This window comes from Osmia lignaria, chromosome 3, assembly GCF_051020975.1.
Source record: "Osmia lignaria lignaria isolate PbOS001 chromosome 3, iyOsmLign1, whole genome shotgun sequence".
NCBI lineage: Eukaryota > Metazoa > Arthropoda > Insecta > Hymenoptera > Megachilidae > Osmia > Osmia lignaria.
The window spans coordinates 10213695-10234759 of record NC_135034.1 but is presented as its reverse complement, the minus strand read 5'-3'; the positions used below and the strand labels follow the sequence as shown (position 1 = coordinate 10234759).

At 37.8% G+C, this 21065-nt stretch overlaps 1 protein-coding gene and 1 long non-coding RNA gene across 5 annotated transcripts in view; one reads left to right on the top strand and one right to left on the bottom strand.

The window, feature by feature from the left end:
• Positions 1-2319: 2319 nt before the first annotated feature.
• On the bottom strand, positions 2320-4423 carry LOC117608026 (uncharacterized). Its single transcript, XR_004582280.2, has 3 exons — positions 4120-4423; positions 3328-3588; positions 2320-2869 (listed from the first exon to the last, which is right to left on the bottom strand). It is a non-coding gene; the product is annotated as an uncharacterized LOC117608026 (long non-coding RNA).
• A 194-nt stretch (positions 4424-4617) lies between these two features.
• C3G (C3G guanyl-nucleotide exchange factor) overlaps positions 4618-21065 on the top strand; it is a 43212-nt gene continuing 26764 nt past the window's right edge. For all 4 annotated transcript variants that reach the window (XR_013065214.1, XM_076693192.1, XM_076693193.1 and 1 more), the window contains exons 1-2: positions 4618-5646; positions 8144-8595. Coding sequence is in view for 3 of the 4 variants with exons in the window: in XM_076693192.1 (XP_076549307.1) it covers positions 8412-8595 (184 nt within the window). In the remaining variant the exon portion in view is untranslated. The remainder of the gene's footprint in view (positions 5647-8143; positions 8596-21065) is intronic.

The following is a 21065-nucleotide window of genomic DNA, read 5'->3' as shown; positions in this document are numbered from 1 at the left end:
TCCACGCGCCAGGGGCGAGCCCAATGTAATTCGAACAGCTGCCCATGTCACGAGTTTTCTGCCCGCGTTCGCACCCTTCAGACAAAGAGTTACCCCCCTATTTTCATGATCAATGCGACAGTATTTCCATGGGGATCATATTCGATGTTCGAAAGATCGAGATCGTTTCAAAATCTACGATTCGAGAGATCGATCGATTGTGTGGGAACTTTCCTTTGTTTATTTAGCGTGGTTGGTCACACTGATTACTATGTTGGTAGGCTCTATTCTGATACATAGTTTAAATCGTGATATGTATAGATATTTTATTCACTTTTGAATAAAATTATTACATAATATTAATTATAAAAAAAGATTTGATGACTTAATCCCAAATTTTATTGAAATTGTTTGTTGAAAAACAAAATAATATCATGTTAGGGTAGATGGTAGTTAAAAATTGCTTTTGAAAATAATTATCGCGATTGTGATCTTTAATTCACAAGGAATACTTAAAATCATGTGGGTACTTGTCGCGGTTTTATTTAGACATTGTACAATAACAGGTGCAACTTATCAGAACCGATACGTTCAAGCTCGCAGCAGGGCGACTGATGGACAGACACGCTTAAGTAAAGGCAGTTTGATCAATTTGTCGGATAACGAGTAGCAACTAACTCGCTACCCTACGTCATATGTCGGTGGGTAATTGCGTTTAATGCGAGTTGATTTGTTGTTGGTTGAAATCATAGCGTGTCCATCGTGTTCTGGCTGTTGCTTCTGAAAAATAGATCCATCGACATTAACCCTTTCACCGAGAAATTCATCGCGCGATAGTCACAACTGTATAAATAAATTACTTCTCATTTTCTTCAAATATCTGTATTTCGAGCGTAGTTTTAATACTCCTTACGAGTATTTATTTCAATTTCTTTTTTATTTTTATATCGGTTAATTTTTTATTACCCTCTCGTACAGATGGTTCTTTTCTCGGATCACTCGAATATCTTTCAATTATATTTCAACAAGAGTAGAGGGTGAAGAACGTCGGTAATTAAACTGCTAATTGCGCTTCTGAAAGTGATTAAGAGAGTAAGAGAGATTACATTGCTGTAGGATTTCAGAAAACGACTAATAATTATCTGAAATTAATTTCAAGTTGAATTTAATATTAACTGCCTAATGTCTCGCTAAATGTTTCAAGTAACTTCCGTTAAATAGCAGAGGCAGAAAGGAGATTAATCTACGTATTTCTGAAACTAAAATAACAAGCATTCTGAAAATACGGAAATGTTTCCTACGGGAGGGGTTTTCGCGTTAGGAGCTTACCAACTTGTCTACGCTTGCTTACACATGTACACGGTTAATGAGAGACTTTAAAAGGAACATTTTCATACATAAACCTTCAGGAAATATAAATGGCTTATATCCATTAAAAATTTATGCGAGAGATTTATATAAACGGCGTTGTTTAATGACCTGTGGATATATCCAAATTTGCAAAGAATATTTCTTCGACATGAATCTTATTTTTTAATATTTTTATGTCATGAAATTTTGCTAGAAGACAATAGTGATAACATTTTTTCATTTGAAACACGAATCTATTATTCTCTCAATATACGAATTTTCCTGTCCGTTTGTATTTTTCTATATTGACACAATCGACAGACCCCAGGTACGTAGTCTTCCTAAGGAAACAAAAACCCGTAGAGTAATTGTTTTCATTCCATCAATCGACGAGTACACGTTACTAATAGGGTGTCTATTAGTGGTTGAAAGTTTCGTTACAATTTTGAACTGGATCGAACGCGTAAAAACATTTCCATTCAACTCGTACATCTCGATTCCATTTCGACAGCAATGTTTCATTTCTTTTTTTTCCTTTTTTGTATTTCTGTGCTTGCAACGCGGAACACTCGCATTCGTTAAAAGCACACGCCGAGTACGGAATAAAAATTGATGTCGAGTTGCTTTTACTTTTGCAACGCTATTCTCATCGGTTTTCGAGTGGCACGGTATTCGAACCGTAACTTCAATACTTACTTTTCAGATTTAATCAATGGTTGACCGAGGTTGAGGTAAATTTTATTTGCTGATATACACGTGGTCCTGAAGAGAAAACATTCCGGATTACTTGTACGTGGTCACGTGTATTGGGAAAACGTGACTCGACAAACACGAGCGTTTTAAAATATCACAAATATATATAAAAAAAACAAGAAATTTTCTACGACAATAAATTCATTTTTCATACGTTAGATCCGATACAAATTTTCATAAAGATCGCTAGGGTGATTTTTATAAGAATATTAGAATACGTATTAATTCATTTTCCATTCAACGGTTTATTTTTAATTAGAAAGTAGATTTACATCCAGTGTCGAGTTTATTAGCGTAAAATTAGATGGTACGGTAAAATCACGGTCAGACGTAGCCCATTCTGCATCGAAACCACGCTGCAGTGGTTGTTGAAGAGGGTGCACGAGGTTCAGCAGTCGGGTAGATTCATGAATATGCATCCATTTTCACGTTTCGTCGAGCAAACTCGTACACGAGGATTAGAGGGAACTTCAGCCACGTGCGAAAACCGATCTACACACGTGCTATGGGTTGATCCTAATTTACCCGTTGATCCATAGGGATCCCATCGCGTCGCCTTGATTTTTGCCTCCTACCACGGAGTACCTCTCTCCTCGAGGAAAATTAGTCATTCGTTATCGTATTTTATCGTACCGTATCGTTGTTGCTTGAGATAATCGTGAGATAACACGTTGTCTAATTGGCATAACGAAACGTTCATACGTCAAAACCTGCTTTTCTTCTTTCATTGTGAACGGGCATAGTGCGTCTAGGATCCTTGAAAAGGATCGATGCTGGTCATCGCGATCTGAATCAAGATGGTCGTGGGATTCATTTTCAAACCTCGTAAGTTTGTGAATGTTTTGCGGTGTTTCTGTTATTTTAAATAATTAGGATCAAAGTTCAAGAGCATATTGCACTCGTCGAAACAAAGTGGTCTTGATAAAATTGGATACAAAAATCATTAATTTTTCGATGATTTTTAGGATGTTTTTAATTAACTAAAACGTCTCATCTGATGTATCTGATTGTCCCCAAAGATTATATAGACTGTTAGGAAATAATTACTCAATTTCTGCCACTCAATGTGTTGAAGGTGAAATAATAAATTGCTAGGAAATTGAAGATTTCTAAGAATTAAGGAATATCAGCTGTTCTAGAAACTGAGGATTATTAAATGTTTTTAATGCTTTTGAAACTTTCAGTAAGAAAATTGTTGTAATTTAAAAAATAGGATGTGTTACAATTGGAAGGGAGCGAGCTTACCTCATGTTATGTTTCCATTTTTAATTTACGTATAAATAAAGATGATCTATCTGGCCCACGTTCTCATTCGACGAGTGCAAAAATATTACGTTGCTTTTGAGCTATTCGTCTGGTTCGATTTTCTTGGGCGTCGTATAGGCAGCATATTTAGAAGCCAAATATTTAGATCAAGTACAAAACTGTTGAGACATTCCTTCGTTTTCTACTATATCTTCGTATTTCTCATCAGACCGTACGCTTATCTTGTTTTTTACATTCATTCTGATAACATGAAACATCACTATAGTGTTTTATATTATAATGTGGTGTCGCTATCGTGTACAGTATAAAATAGACAAATTTTTCTCTTGCCTGGTGATAAAGTAAAGCTTGCCATTCGGAAAATGCACAAAGAGATAAAAGGTAGACAGTGTTGAATTTCATACAGAATTTTGATATTAAATATCAGGCTATCAATAAACCAATAAAATTACTTTTCGAACTGTTCGATAAAGCGAATAAATGCAGTAACCGTGTAATTATACAATATCTTGTTATGAAAGAACAGAGTTCCATGAAAAACTGGTAGCAAAGATAACGACAGCAAATAAGAACAAATCAAATATAATGGATTCTTACTCATCCTTGAAAGCGTAATTCAGATTAAATTAAAATTAAATTGACAAATAAAAGTACAGAATACTAAACGTGCAATTACAATTTTGCATGAAATTTCCAACTCCATTGTCCAAGGGTTGACTCGAGACAACCCTTCATCGGAAATCATGAAGAAAGGAAAAGTGGACACTTTACCTCCGGAAACTGAAATCTCCACGATCGTTTTCCCACGAAAGTCAATCCAATTTACGGTGCAATGGCAATGACAATGCCCATCGCATCGTCAGCGTAAGAAAGATAGAATTGCGAAAAAAGAAGAAAGAAGAAAAGTTGTTCTTCCGAGCGTCGTATGCTGACACAGTGCTGCAGGGGTCCGCAAATAAATTGTGTCTCTCCTCCTCTGCTCCTCCGTACTCCCACTCGTCTCATCTCTCTCTTTCATCTTTGAAATAAAGAACGAGCATAAGTGAGTCTGCCTCTGTACGAGCTCTTTTGTCCCTCTCCTCTGTTAACCCTTCTCGAAATTCTTCTCTCTCTTCATCGTCGTCCATCCTTCTTATACGTACTGTCAGTGTTACACTCCTCCTTCCCTCTCGCAGACTTTTGCTCGCCTGCCTGCTCCTCTCTCTGACCCGTTAAAATAGACAAGCCTTCTTTCCCGGCCAAAGTCACAGATATTACCGGGACGATGCTACAGTGGACGGACGGTACACCAGTGACGACGACGGTTCACCTCTGTTTCCCGAGCAAAATACCTGTTTGGAACCCGATACCCGCACCAGATTTACGCCTTCGCGATCATCGTAGACGAAAGTGACCGTCCAGACGCGGTCACCGGCTCTAGCGACGGGAAATTCGAGGAAAATTTTCCGGAATAGCTAATTCCCTGGTCGCTTCTGTGCGTTGCTCATTGGAATTTCGTGATTTTTTAAGCGAACATCATGTACCGGTATTTGTCAGTGGAGAGCGACGAAGTTCGGAGATATCGTAGTGATTGATTAGGGGTTAAATTGGAGGATGATGTGAAAGTGAAGTTGAAAAACTGTTTGTTGGATAAAGGTTGATGGGAAGATTTATAGCGTGTTTGATGCAAGATTCTTCGATTCCAAATTCCTAAAATTATCCAAGATATAGAAGAAATGAATATCGCATTAATTGTTAATTAATTAATCCATCAAAGATTTGGAAGATCACTGAGAAACTCCGAAGCTCGATAACGCTCTTCTTGAAATTGAACCTCACGGAACGAAAAATCGATAGAAGGTTTCCAAGATTGAAAGCAAATATTATCTTCGCTTTTTCAACTGTATCGAGAGTTTCGTGGATCGATCAGGAACTTCAGAACTCGGGGATAAACGTTTCGTATTCCAGTTACTTGAAGAGTAAAGTTCTCTGCTACCTCAGTGAGTGATTTGTAGCTTCGTGAACCAAATCGAAGCCAGCCTCGCAAAATTCAGAGAATGTTGGGTCTTGTTCGTTGACCTGGGGATAAAATTGTTGTAGAAACGTATCAGGAAGTGTTTCGATGCAAATAAACGATGATCGTATTTCAATGTTTCCAGTGTGCGAGTGCTTAGCTCGAGCAGTGATATCAATTGATTCGATTGGAAGTTGTGTTTATTATCAATCAATATGATCATAGCGTTTAATATCAGAACAGTGGCAAAGTTTGAGGTTTAACAGTGACTGAAAGTGTTTTGAAATTCTTTTTTTTAATCATAGGTAATGAAGAAAAATATGCCAATGTTTTTTTCTTGTAATAATATAGGATTAATTAAAATTACTTTGGATCTCATTAATTCTTCAAATTAGACAAATTTCCCTATATTCTTGATCAATTCTTTAAATTTTGAATATCACTCAAATGTAGCAAATTATTGTCAATGAATATTCATTTTTTGATGTCGAAATTCGTTAACGTGTACGTAATCGACGAATTTGAGCAAACAGCAGACGAGATTATTCGGTATCGTCGAACGGACACGATATCCGCTTGCCAAACGAACGATGCTGGTGTTTCACCGAATCGATTGTATTTTTCCGCAAAGTCTGAGATTAAAAGATCTCCGCGATGCTCTTGACGACCCAGATCGCGACGTGCCGAACGATCTGGAGCAAACGGAACGTAGATGCTGCGTAATAAACGATCAAGGCCTGATTAGTTAGCGGAACAAGCGGTTTAATACGTTCAAGACCAACGACGCACCCTATGCGTCTCCCAAAGAAATTATCGGTCATTCGATTCTGAAAGCAATAGAAAATTTCACTTTTCCACCGTTTGAAAATTTGCATAAATATGTATATTGAAAGCCTAGGGGTAGTTTTGCAAGAGTTCACTCGAAATTTGTTTTCATTCAGCCAAGTAATCAATTGTTAAAGAACGTGGAATGCAATTTCACGTGCAGACTGTTTAATTGCAATTCATTCGTATATTAAATATTCCCTCATTTTCGACGTTTCGATTGCGCTACACAGCGTTTACAGCGCAACCCCTGCTCGCGAACATGCTCCTGTTTTTTATTCGCCAACCGTCGCCAGGATATTCGATATTAAATTTTCGAACGCTGCTGTCGCGATTATTTTCGTAATCATCGGAACGCCGCGATTAAAGCAAAAGCGATGGGAAATTGAAACGAATAGCGTAGTACGGGAGAGAGAGGGGTAGGAGGAGAGTCGACGATAAAATTTTACATGCAACCCATTGAATTTATTTTCGGAGGTGAAGTCGTCTGTTTCGTTACGATTCATTTACACTGGTCGTGTTAATCAGACAAGACTAGATATCTCGTCATTCAAATGATTATCATTTCTAAAGTATTAATAAAAAAAATTGCCTTCAAAAGATGATAATTTTTCGCATATTCCTAATAACTGCATATAGTGTTTTTAATACAAAAGAATCGTATGCATTTTTGTGCATCGATGCAATCGCAGAATGTACATTTCTTTTCATTTGGAATTAAAAGGACCAAACCGTGTTTCATTAATACATAATTGAATCTCTTGGTTCGAATTCATCCATTTCTTGTCAATTTTGATATTTCGAGAGCTGAGTCGTTCGAATCGGTGGTGGTCCATCGAACTCCGAAAATAACGGAGCGCCTTGGGCGCGACAGGAAGAGTCGAGCGTAACTGGGTCGCAAGTTCATCAGTGCTAATTATTATTAATCAGGAAATCTCAACCGGGCATGAAATTCTCGTGGATTTGCATGATCGCAAGGCCGTTCGAGTACGTTAAATAATTGGAACGCCGAGGTATTAGAAATTGAAGTTCGCGATCAAATCAGGCTTCCCTAGGGAAAGTAGCTATGAATCTGGAATTCCGAACTCTGCAGTAATTTTTGATATTCGAAAGCTCGAAATATGCAGTTTTTAATAAATATGTAATGTATAGATCACAACTGTATCCACGTCATGTATTTCTTTTTTTACTCGTTTCACACTTATTTTATTAGCCAACCAACGAGGTCACGTTTCGTTTCTTTGTCAAAGGCCCGAGTGTGCATAAAATTCGATAATTTTGTGAGAACAAACAAGCCAGAAAAACTGTGGTCCTTGTGCCCAGTCCAGCGTGGAACGAGTTACACGATCGACCTCCTGCTCTCCTATAGAATCATACACGTTGCTAGGAAAACAGTAAAAGCGACGTGGAATCGTGATAGGTGGAGTAAAGGGGTGGACTTTTCGCTCCAGTAATCGTTGATCGTTTGTCGTGAAAACTGATGGAACCTTGGCCAACTCTTGGATCTCGTAGACGTACCTTGCCTTCTTGTTCAATGCATTTTTATCAACCAGTTACCTATTATTGGATCTTTGCTAACAATAACTCTTTCCTTCTGTTTCTTTACAAATTCTCTTCTGGTATCTTATAATTTGCCTTTTCTTCTCAATATGGCCATTGTTATTTATGTCTTCAAGCGACCCTGGATGGGCAAAAATATTTTAAAAATTTAGGGTTAAAAGTAATTGGGTGAAAATAAATTGGGTGCAGGATAGACTAGGAAGCGGACAAGAAATCGTAACGGAAGATTCGTCTAAAATAGATATCCTGGAAGTCGAATATGTTTGGGTACTCTAGTTTGGTATAGTACTCGAGGCAGCTAAATGTATCATCTCACTTATATTTAGGTGTACTGTCATCGCGTTTCGTTTAATTTCAATACCTGATCTTTCATGGAATCCTCCTCGTTGTTAAAATGATGAATCTTTTTTGATATAGGAACAGTTAAGAAACTGTAGAAACCTGATCATAGTTCAATAAACCAATCGCATATTATAAATTTATCTCAAAATGAAGTTAAGAAACAAACGATCTGAGTGAAAAAATTAATGAAAAAACTCTATTGTCATTAAATCAGTGCAAGTACAACATGAAGATGAAGAACACTTTGCTTAATAGACGCAGTGAGATAATGGATACAGGTGCGATGAATTCTATGGAGGATCCATGTTTCAAGAATTGATTATTCAGTGTAATATGTGATAAAATGCCTCAATACGACGATAGTTTCCTCGATTCGCCGATTTTTCGGCGACGGACCCGTAGCTACGCGGTGCAAAAGCAATTAGTGACCAAGTCGAAGAGTTTCATCACGGGCACACCTTTGCTACTGGCCGTGACCAATCACGCCAGGACTCTTTCCGGTTCCATATCGACCTGCAGCTTAAAAGGTAATTGGACTAAAAATTCAGGTTAAGGGCGTGAGTCTGTATTGAGCTAGGTTGAATAAGCTGAAAGCATAGAGTCCGCTTTGAAGATTTCTTTATTAGTCAAAGAAATTCGTTGGTTTTTCCATTAGAAAAAGATGTAAAGAACAATTTTCTGAATAATTAACCCTCTATAATCTAAAAATAAAGGAAAATCATCAATTTATGATGTAGTTATTAGAAATGTTCTGAACTGAAAATTGGGTGTTGGAATTGATTTACATTTGCGAATATATGCATATTGAATTGGACCCCTAAAATCTGTAGACAAATAGAAGATCAACGTTCCTCAAAATATCTGGCTACAGTAATTAAACTTAGGATAATAACGTTATGGAAGCAAGTATGGCCGCACTAAATATGCTACCCCGTCGAGTGTGCTGCACGTGAAAGCGACTCGCTCGTTAATTACCCATTCGTGCTGTCAATCATATTAAGCACCAAACTCACGACGTGGTACCACCTCGAGCTATTAACACCTCCCTGTTACTACAGTCTGCACACTATCATTCTCAACACCCATCCACCCCCTTTGCACATAACGTATACACAAGCTAGTGATTTCCCTCTGGGCAAGCAGTGTGCTACAAATTGCTATGTTCCCCGCTATATTCTACGATTGAGGCGTCCAGAGAACACGATCTTAATCCTCAAACAAATTGTCTGGACGTTGAGATACCGAATGGTGGATGTTAAGGGGTTGAAATTCAACACATTTTACCTCCTTAATTATTTCACACTTCAATTTCGTCCAGTATAATTACCTATTATAGAAATAAGTAAATACTTTTCGATTGCAACAAGATTTTCAAACTTGATCGGTCACTGTCAGCAGCACGCGTGCACCGGCCCCGGTTTACCCGGTGCCGACGTGTCAAGCCCCGGGCAATATCCGGCGGTACCTCGGTGTCACGCGGAAACACGGCCTTTTGATAGGAGAAATTTCCGGGCGAATTCTGACCCGTTCATAAATACGCGGATTCAGTCATTATCATGCGACCGCAACGTTTGCACGGACCGGCCCGTAAACACGCGCCAACTCGCGCCCGGCTAACGTCAACATTAATAAACATGAAGTACAAGCGGTAATTAGTGGCAGCGATAAAGTTTACCGGTGTCCGGGCGAAAATTAAACCGAACCGTACGAAATTCGTTTCGAACGCTCGTTGAACCGCGAGTTGATTATTAATGAACCGTGTTACTCTCATATGTTATTCGATTTTCCTTGATTCCGTTTAATCAGGTTTGACGTGATTAATTGAACATAGAATTTCGAATCATGATACGTTTAATTAATTTTGCCTCGTTATAGGCAACAATGGTAATGCTCGAAAGTCTACGAACTCGACGAACAAGGGATCCTTCATTATCTAAAAAGCTTGTTGAATTTTCTTAACGCACGTAACGATATACTAACAGCTTCCCGTACGACGCGATGAAAAGGCGCACGGACTTGATCTTACAATAAAGAACACGGTATCCGTGCTTTCACGTCAAATTAGTTCATTTGTATTCATGGCTAATAAGAATAAGGAGTGCAGGTTTATCAGAACGCTTCAGCAGCATTCAGCTCTCTCCCTTTCTATCGAAATGAATATATTCGTAGGGAAAAAAACCTTCCAGGACGATGTAATCTGCATCCATAGAGGCGGTAGCCGTCAGCGTTTTCATGAATAGGAATTTTCTGTATGAAATAATAATCACGGGTGTAGCGAAAAACTGTTGAATGTCTTTTCATACGGAGCCGACAAACGTCGGTATAATTGAAAGACGATTGAATGTCGTTAAAAATTTCAATTTTCAAACGATAGATAATTATTAAATTTAAATTGTAAATTTAAAAAAGATAAAATTGATCATTTTTGTACGTTTTATGATTTTTTTAAATAGAGGATTCTCCAAGATAATTGAGTATCTTGGTTGGGAATAAATCATATGGAAAACTTGAAAATGAAAGGACAAAGAAATTCTGTCAAGTCTGAAAAACTCGAAGAATTAATTATTTAATATCGAACGGTGTCGCGGTGCGTTCAGTTTCGAATCACTTGAACGCGAATAAATTGATCCCCACGTGTATAGCAATTTGTTGTTCACGCAGGTATAAATAACGCGTTCTTTTCTTATACGAGCATTTAACGCGTCAAGTAGAATCACAGGAGGGCAGGCTTGTTTTACGAGGGTGGCCCTACACGCCAGAGGGTGTAAACCACTACTTAATCAAGACGTTACACGAGAGTTCTCTTCGCGAGAGTTCTCAGCCACTCTTGCCCTCGGGGTTTGGCCACCCCTTTTAGTATCATCGATCCCCGATAGATAAAAGGTTTCGAATCATGTGTACGTACTTGGAAACAAGACTGCCATCCCCTCCCCCAATAAAAATCCTCGTCGTTCTATTTAATTTTCCTCTCCACTTCTGAATTTCTTAAAATTAATTTCATTATTTGATATTTTTCCTTAAAAACTGCTTCGCGAAAGGATTTGAAAGAATGAAGAAGTCGGTTTAATGCACATTGCGCTACTCCACCGGAAGTGAATTTAACACCATCAGGTGGGCAGAGGCTGAGCTTATACCGAAAAGTTTCGCTCGTAAATCTTGAGACACGAATCGACGCGACTCTTTCGCGATAGAGGAAAGGGTTATACAACGACGACGAGGACGGGCAAAGATGACAAGAAATCCGCTTTCCGCGTGAAAGGGGCTTAACGTCGTCCCGCCGATAAATTTCAGGCGAGAAGAGGAGAATATTTCGCTGGTAAAGTGCATTCACGCGCGTCCCTTTGGGGGGTGCTTGCTGCAGGAATATGCCTCGGAGGGGGTGGCTTCGACAGGTCGCATGTGCGGCTTGAAAGGGTGGAACGTTGCCGCGAGTACTTTTGCCTTTCGCCCCTGGAGGCTGGAAACAGTAACTATTCTCCAGGGGTAGTTCGATTCTTTGGTCGTTGAAAAGATTTTCCTTGAAGCAAAATATTTGAAAAAACTATACGTTACTGGTTGCATTTTATTGAAAAGAGAATATTAATTACTCTAAGTTGTTCTTTTATAATAGTGTAATTTAATTATCTATAGAAAACAATTATCTGAACAGAATAATAGGAATATCAAAGAAAAGTTCTTACTACAAATACGATCCAGCATCCGGGAAATATTGTTGCAAATATAAGCCGATACAAAAGAAGATAGCGTCGAGCAGATGTCATAAAAAAGGTTATTACAAAAATATGAAACGATACAGAGGTAAAGCTTACTGCAAATATGAAAGGATACGGTGAACGGAGTGATACAAGATGACAGGAAAAAGGTTATTGCTATTCCATGGGATTCGTTTTATCCGTATCAGAAGTTTCACCTTCTTGCAAGCAAGAAGAGCCGCGCCACCCTTTGCAGGTCGCTCTATCACCGTCTACATCTCGTTTTGCATCCGCGGAACAAAATTCACTTGGCTGGAAGTTCTTGCATGAATGAGAATCGACTACGACCCGAAGAACCGAGCACGCGTAACAGGGGAGGGAAAAAGGAACAAGAGAAAAAAAGGGGTGAGAGGAAATGGTGGAAAGGACATGGAGGCACACAGACTCCTTTTTTCCATTTACTTTTTTTTTTTTTTACCGCCGCCACAGTTCTTCCCCTCCTTCGCCCGTGACGAGGAATTTCGCGTTTCTTCAACCCCTCGAACGTGTCCCAAGACCTTGCAGACGTGATATACAGGGTGGGGCGACAACCGTTGCCACCTGGAATTGCTGGCTGGTAAATTGCTTGGACGAAACGTGAATACCAGATGTAATTCTCTTATTTCGCTAATTTCTTAATTATGTAATTATTGCATGGGGAATTGCCTACTTTCTTTTTAACTTGTACTCGAATCTTTTGTTATCGTTTCTCGAACAACAAAGTGTCTAGCATCATATATGTACGTGGGAACTAATTAAAAATTCCTTTCGTCGGTGGTTGAAAAACGGCGTAACTAAATGAGCAACCGGGTGCTCGTTAAAAAAATAGAGGGTGGCAGTGGGTGTAGAGCCTGGTGGGGTGTGTCAAAGGGGCGCGAAAGAAAAATATCAGGGAACTCGTGTCGAGGCAAGATCGTGCGGTGGCATCTCATTAGTCTGCGGATTCTCTGTTCGCTAATGAGATTAATTATCCTGACCGTCTGCTTGTCTGTGTCTCGAGCCTCATAAAAGACTCGGTACCTTGGCAAAAATTGTGATAAACAATCGTTCGACCGTGACGAAACACTAATTTGACGAACTGTCGATCGATTAATTGCTCGCAGACTTGCTTTCGTTCGATTTCGTTCGAAACCCAGCGGGGAATTCAATTCGAGGATTTAATCAAGTATTCGGTGGTTGTACTTTTTTTCTCACTTTTTTTTTGCGAACGGAGAGAGATTGACACGGTTAGAAAATGGTTACTAATCGCTTGGAAGATGGAGTTCCTCTTTTTTTAATTAAGTATTCATTAATTTATTGGAGTAATTTCTTAATTAAAGGAAAATGAGAAGTTCATTTTGTTAGTGTTAGGACTTTCTTTGCATTAATTTACCAACTAATGATATTAATTAATTATTAATTTATCGACATTTTTCTCTTCTAGTAGAATTATGGTGGTTTCGAATGAAAATTTATTTACTATTCTACTAATTATGCGTTTAAGCAGTTCGAAATAAAACAGATGGTAACCATAGAATTTTGTCTGAAATTTACGATGATCGTTGGAATGGCATGGGTTTACCAAGCGATCAATAGTAAAGGGGACATTGCTCGAATTCGCACGTGCGAATACAGATGGGGTATTGCATAGTTGCAGCAAAACTGCATTGCTTAATATGCGTGCATATTTATATGGGAACGGTAATGACAATAACCACAGGCATCAGATTTGCATAATTTCTGCAATTCAATCACGACGTTCGAAATAAGGGGAAAAAGAGAAAACAAGGAGAAATTAAATATTGCATCTTTTTTAATCCTTTCGAAAATTCTGAACTCCTGCAAAATGTTATCGTTTGATTCTTTTATACAATTTCAATTCAATTCTGCGGTATTATTACTATAGCGTAATTATGGTCATACCAAAATGTACAGACTCTTTTATACTGCCATAAACGGATAGGGTTTCGATCAGTTCGCATCGTGCATGGTTTCGAATCTCGTTTCATCGATATAAGGCTCGTATACACAGGAAAATGAGGGACAGAATGTCGTTGCACCCTTGCGGCTTGGAGCCGATATGGGAAATTACAGTTTATTGAACTTTTTTTTAATACGATCCTCAGAGCGTCGAAGTTATTTTGCTTTAGCCTTTTTACGCGTTCCTCGGTATTATCGTTTCCACGCTGGAGGGTTCTCGATAGGGAATTTAGCGTTATAGTTTGTGGAATGTTTATTATGCAACGTTTAGAGAATGGGTATATCGTTTCTTTCTCCTCTGATTTATTAAACTCTATTAATCTTATATTTTTGCAAATTATTTTTCATTTACCATTATTCTTAAAAAATGTCATTACATCACCGCAATAAATATGTAATTAACTCCCCTTTGTAATCAATAATTACGCTAGTTGATTTTTTGCAAATTAATTCTCCCTCGCTGCAAACACTTGGCGCGTTAATTAAACGTTGCACCGTGCAATTTCGAAGGCGGCGTGGCAGTTGTTTAATCATGCAACGCGTCTCGTAGCTATCATTAGGCAAGAAAATGAAAGATAAACAGTCGCGAGCATAGTAAGATCCAAAGTGGAAGACATGGCGAATTAAGATGGCTAACGAGTTATATACGTTAAGGCGAAAGCTTCTCGAGCGACGTCGACCGAAATGAGAAGCGAGAGACGCTTTGCTTTCCCTCTAAACGTGCAACTAAAACTGCATTAATTAGCAAGATGCTGGCTCGGTTGGTGATGCAACGGTGGACGTTTTGCTAAGTCAAAGGAACAAACATTTTCCAAAGCAGAAACTTCCTCTTCAACGTCATTAAACCAGGCAGCATCAAATATAGTAACCCTTTAATATTAAAGGGTTTTACTTGTTCTATCTCTCCCTTTCATTGAAAATCACTCGTGCATTCTGTTTGATGTAAACGTTCATTGCGATCAACTGGACAATCGATACGATTTTTACATCTTTCTTTTTTATTTTTCGTTTGAGAAGAGAAGAGAAATTAATCTTCTTGCTGCCTGGACTGGAAATAGGAGGTGGTAATCGGTTTAAACGTGGTTGCAGGTGAATTTTTCAAGCCTTGTTTAAATTATGAGAGCTATTGGAAGATATGTAACCGGTATTATTTCTTTTCTTCTTGTTTTGAGGTAATTAAAAGGTTCTTTTCTTAATTTGTAGAGATCTTCTTGTTTTGATGATAGTCTAATTTTGTAATATTTGCAGAGTGAATTTGTAAAGGGATTAATGAGATTAATTATGAATTAGAGAACAGGGACTTTGATCTCGGATGAGGAATGTAAAGAGCTTTTGTATTGTAAATTATTACACATGGCAATATTAATTAAAACGTGACCAACTGGAGTATCTGATATTTCATGCTGAATACATTAAACGAACTCGCTATACAGTGAATTTATTTTGTGATATATTTCAATGTAATTTAATTTTAATTCAGACATGAAAGAGAATATTCAGTCTAAATATCTTCTTATACAAAATTCATTTTTTACATAATTTTAGCAATGATGCTATTTTCTTATTATTAATTTTATCAAATATTTAATTATTATACCAATCTTTAAAAACTCGTTAAAATTAAATAGAGATATTTATGAAATTCTTTTTATGAATTTTCCTGAGATCCAGTCCATGATATTATTTTTATTTTTTGAACCGAATAATATTACCTCGTCTGATCTTGGCAATTATTATCCTCGGAAATAAATCTTAGTGCCGAAAGATAAGTAGGTACATCTCTGTTGTAATCCAATTTAACTGATACCATTTCACCTCGACGAAGCATCTGGTCGACGTGTATCGATTGAACGAGTATCCTCAGGACACTTGAACATGCGCTAATTAACGACGCTGTATCGCCGTCCCGTTTGGATCTGCATTTAATGATTAAGGCGGTGTAAGAGCAGGTCTCGTCCATTTCCTTTGTTTCCGTTCTGCTCCGGAAGCTAGACTTCTCGTTCCCTTTGTTTCCCTTCGCTCTCTTAACCAAGCGATCTCGCGTTTCGAAGTCCACGTTTTAATTTGTTTAACCCGTGTGTCTTTTTCCCCTGAGCTGGACATTACGAATTTAATATAAGGTTCTTTGAACGAAAGATAAATGGAAAAAGTTTTTTTCCGAGTTTCAGAAGGAAGATTTAGTGTCTTTGTTTTTATTCCACTTAAAGAGGTAAGGGTGTAATTGAATTGCTTCGTCGTTTTTATAGGAAAGTAGGTTTGCAAGTGGAGTTGAATTAAAAATTTAATTCTCTTTGTTAAAAATAAATAGAAATAGAATATTCTTGCTCGGAATATATCAAAATTCCAGGGATATACGTAGTTCAGAAATCACAAATTAAGAGAAACTTAAAATCTCTATTTCGAAAAAGAAATTCTCTATCGCGAACAATATTCGTAGCGCAGGAAAATCTGCGAAAGGGTTACACGCGTGAAAGTGACGACAGTCATAGGGTGTCTTTTGATGTTTCTTCAGCCTCCAATTTGCAAAATGAAACAACCTCTTCCACTTTTCTCCAAGCCAATCGTGCGGCAGATGTTGGCCGCGGGCTTTGAACGGCTCTTTCAAGTCTTTTCCACGGGGGTAAATGCTGCGGCGACAACGGCCGAGACTTGTTTGCGCAAGCACTTTTGTTGAGAAACGTTTCTGAATCGTCGCTGGATGGAAGGCGAACAAGCTTTAACGTTTCTAAAGTGTCGCCAGTCAAAAAACCCGACGGTTTTCAGCTTTTCAAAGAACTATGATCTTAGCCGCGATTAAAAGCACGAATACCGTGGTTGTGTTACTTTCATTAAAAATATCTGCGCTCGTACTATTCCTAAATGGATTAAATTCACAATCTTTACGCCTTTTAATGATCCCGTTATTTTATCGCTTTGTAAAATTTGATGAATTTGAAAAATGGCAGACTTTGAAAAAGCTGAATTTCGAAGCGGGTTATTGAACTTTTGTCGAGCCAGGGACCAGCCGAATCCCTGTGCTTCTCGTGGCAAGAAAAAGATACAAAACGGATGTCCTCTCAGGGACGCTTTTATCGGAAACGGATAATATCGTGCGCGATATACGCGACAACGAAGAAGCAGAAGAAAAAGTAGCAACGGTTTCTGTGTTACACCCTTTTTTCTCACCGTGTCTTCCCACCTTGGACGCCTCGTGTTCATTACGCTGGTTTTACGACAACATTTTTCTTCGTTGCTGTCCCTTCTCGAGAGGGTACACGGTTGCCGTATTTTCGCTTAAAAATGCCCGATACAACGAGCTGCAGGATATTTTTCCGCCCTGAATTTATGTTCCCTCTCGTCTTCCTCTTTCCCTCTCCTATCCTCTTCTGTTATTTATCGACCACGAGATTCATCCTGCTACCGAGCTAATTAATTTCTTTCTTTTATATTTTTCTCGCTAATTGGTGTCGTGTGCAGGGATGATTATATCGAAGTGTGTAAGCAAATTGGATTTTGATGAAAAACGTGACTAGAAAACGAGGGGTTGATCGAGGGATTCTTTTTAATTATTTGAGTTCCTGTTTGTAGTTCGAATCTGATTTATCTGCTTGTAATATTGGGTAACATCAAGTATCTTATATTGCAATTAGGGCTGGATATTTGATACTCCGTGATGGGAGTTTCAAATTACTTGGATAATTATATTCGAAATATATATATCTTGAAAATTTGCAGATTCTTGGAGTAATGCTATTCGAATTAGAAATTTGAATTAAGATTATTACTCTTATCGTTCAATGAAACACACCGAAACAATGGAATTCCTTTTCGTAAGAGGAAATTTGTCGAAGAACGACGTCGAGTTGCCCAAGAAACATTAATTAAATTCCGTTCTTAGAACGTCTTTCGTACCGATCTCCAGTCGTAGCGAGAAGCAAATAATCACGGCATTAAAGTCATCGATAATCAATAAGACAAAGTCGTCACATTTCGAACAGTCTATGGAATAATAAAACGTTTAAGGAGGCACCGCGAGTCCGGCTTTGAATTGGACTTATTGTTAAAAGCAACGAGGACGCATTGTTCGAAGTTTTTCGATTAAAAGTTTCCCCGGTGTCGTTCTACCTTTCTTTTGTCCTGTAAAATGCTTCTGGACGATTATTTACGTTCTCCGGCGGCTTTGGAGGTAAATCAGTTTTCAAACGGTTGGGAAAACATATGCGATTCAATATTTTCTCTAACCACCGCGGAATATTAAAAATAAATATCAAAAATAAATTTCACTCCGCAGTTTAAATAATTTTGTTATAAATTTAAAAACAAAAAAGGGGTAAGAGGGAGACGCCCTGAAAAAATTGCAGCCTTTAATTAAATATTAAGAGAAAAAGAAAAATTTCTTTGAACTGTCGTATACAAAAAGACACCCTCCGACTTGTATAATTTAATTTGAAACAGTGGAAAACAAAAAGATCCGTTTAAACCATTATACTCGAACAAGAAATTGCACTCCACAATTCGTATAATTTCCTGGTTGCAATTAAATGTTCCCGAGGGGTGGAGAGACCACCTTCCTCAGCGTTTTCTCACGATCCAGACGCGCGACCAGGAAAAATGAAAATGATCCCCGTTTCGTTCGTCGTGCCAACCATTAGGTTTTTATTTAGCGTAGTCGGTGCCTGGTGTATGCACGTGAACCGAAACGCATACAAGCGCAGCGTTGCACACGGGGTGCACCAGTGTTTTACCGTTAATTGAAACGGCGGAGAAACCGCTGCGGATCCCGTCCATAAAATACGTTTATCACCCCCTAAAGTCAGAAACGCAGCTACCTCGACGGGACCCCATTAATACGCAAATTGCAACCGCGAATTCCTCGGGACCCGACGCGGACTAATATGCAAGTCGATATCGTCGCGGAAAGTCGTTAGCTGTTCCTATTATCCCCGCCTGATTGGGAAGAAGTTGATACGAAATCGTTGAATTATTGAGATTTATGCATGCTGAGATTTTGATTGCATTGTTGCACGGTAGATTGTGTGGAATATTGATTTATTAATTATCGTATTGATAGGATTATTCTTTTCAAGTGTCGTTGGAATTGCACGTTAATTTCATGACAGAAAAATATCACAAAATATCATTTGTCATATATCAATTTAAAGCTTAGAATTTAATAAAAATAACTGTATAAGCATTTTTTAATTATCTTTAATATAGAAATGCTGGTTCTTCGTCGAAGTAGACAGTGTAACAATCAACTTTATAACTTGGCACGTATTTTTTATTTACAAGCCAGCCATTTTGTAGTAAGAATTTTTATGAAATCTTTATGCTGTTATTTTCAAGAAACGTTAAGCTTTAAATTGATGTATTATAAGTGTAATTTCATGAAACTTTTATGTCATGAAATCGTGATAGACTTTTTACCCTTTGAAATCCCTTGGAAAATTTTGTTGCTGAACTGAGTAAGTTGGAAAAAAGATGGTGTTTTAAACACGTAAGAAAGCTCTATTTCAAGTTTAACTCGAAGTAGCATTCATCTTTTCCTCTCAGACTCCGGAAGCACGCACAGAAAGGGATGAAGGCTTTTTTTTTTTCTTCCATTGCATTCGCCAAGTTTTCCACCTTATCGATTGATTCTGGCTCGAGGAAACTTGTTACAGTTTCGGCGGAACTCGTTTTAAGATAAAACCGAAACTCCCGTAAGATTTGATGCCAAGAAGTTGAAATAAAAATCCGTGAAACTATCGAGAAGCTTTATTCATACTCGATACTTTGATCACGGAATATTGTTGCTTAATTACAGTGTCGCATTGTGATGTTCACGCTCGTTGTTGTTTAATACATACGATAGAAGAGCCATTTTGGTTAACAAATTTCTGTCCAGCCCAGCGTTAATTAAACGATATTTTAACTGAGCACACGCGGCTGCCTACGTGTTTGTAACACGTGGTCGACGTAAAACTCTATCAATTAAATAAATGAATTTTCAACGTTGTTTAACGATCTAGTGAAGATAGGTACAAAACATTTGCAATTAACGAAGCTGTTATTTTTATATTGAAATTAAAATTATATTTCAAGTAAGAAAATTTGAGCTGAAAAATATTTTCTTCTAATTTTTATTCAAATATGGAAATTAGTTTCATCGTACAACGAAATACCGAAGTACCATTTTGTCCTCTTCTCAGCATTTTATACTGAAAAGAAAAAATTAACCAGATTCAAAATCAAATATTCCGGTCTTCGAGTCTCTTCTAAAAAATTTACTGCTGGGTTTTATCGATCCATCTACAAAACGGTGAAAAAAAAAATGTGAGTTAAAACGATTCGGCAGACAGCATTGTACGAAATGAGCCTCTGACCATGGGTACGTATAAGGTATTCGAGAAAATTCAACCAATCGGATGGTACTGCAAGTCGAAATGCATGAGGATCGTGTTTTTTTACGGTCGTCCCACTTGTTCCACGAGTTCCATCCAGAATTTTATGATTACGACGAACTACGAACTCGTCGAGGAAATAGCACAAGGGTAGTTGAAAGAATGCAGGGAAAAGGAACAAATGGGAGGGAAAGTACTATCCCACCATTTCGTGGACGTAATTCAAAAATCCTTTCAAATATCCTTAAAAGCTATACAATAGTTTATTTGTTAGAATTTTTATATATTTCGAATTTCAATTTTTACAAAATTGATAATCTCCGAATTTTTATATTTCCAATATTGATATTTATAATTGCAAAGTTGATAAATTCTTCGAACCTGTGATTTTACAAAATCTAATAAATTCCAAGAATTCCACGATATGGTATTCCATCGGTAAAAAGAAACGGTGAGAATTCGAATTTTCATAATTTTCTTGAATAGTTACTGTTCGCTTAGAAACGAGCACGAACGAGAAAGCCTTTGAAGTCACGTCCAGGAGTCGAATATCAAGGGAAAAAGAGAAAAGGGATCTCGACTTCGGCCACGAAAAGGGCGAGAGAAGTCTGCTTTCGATTTCCGTCACGAGAACAGTCGAAGAAGTTTATAAAACTGCTGTGCCGCATTCCAAATGCAACGAGGTGGCTGTCGTTTCGAACGCCTCTGCAGATTCTTTATCGTTAACCAACTTAATTACAACCAAACATCGTTTTATTTCCTTTTTAAGCTTCGACTGCTCAACTCATTGTTGCCTAAGACAAGAAAAAATAAAGATAAATCTGTCGTTTCTCCATAATGACCACAGCCCAGCCATATAAACAAAATTACATGTACTTGAATAATTTAAAAAAAACAATAGAAAAATATCATTTCTAATAACATAGCAAATAGGAAGCTTGAAAT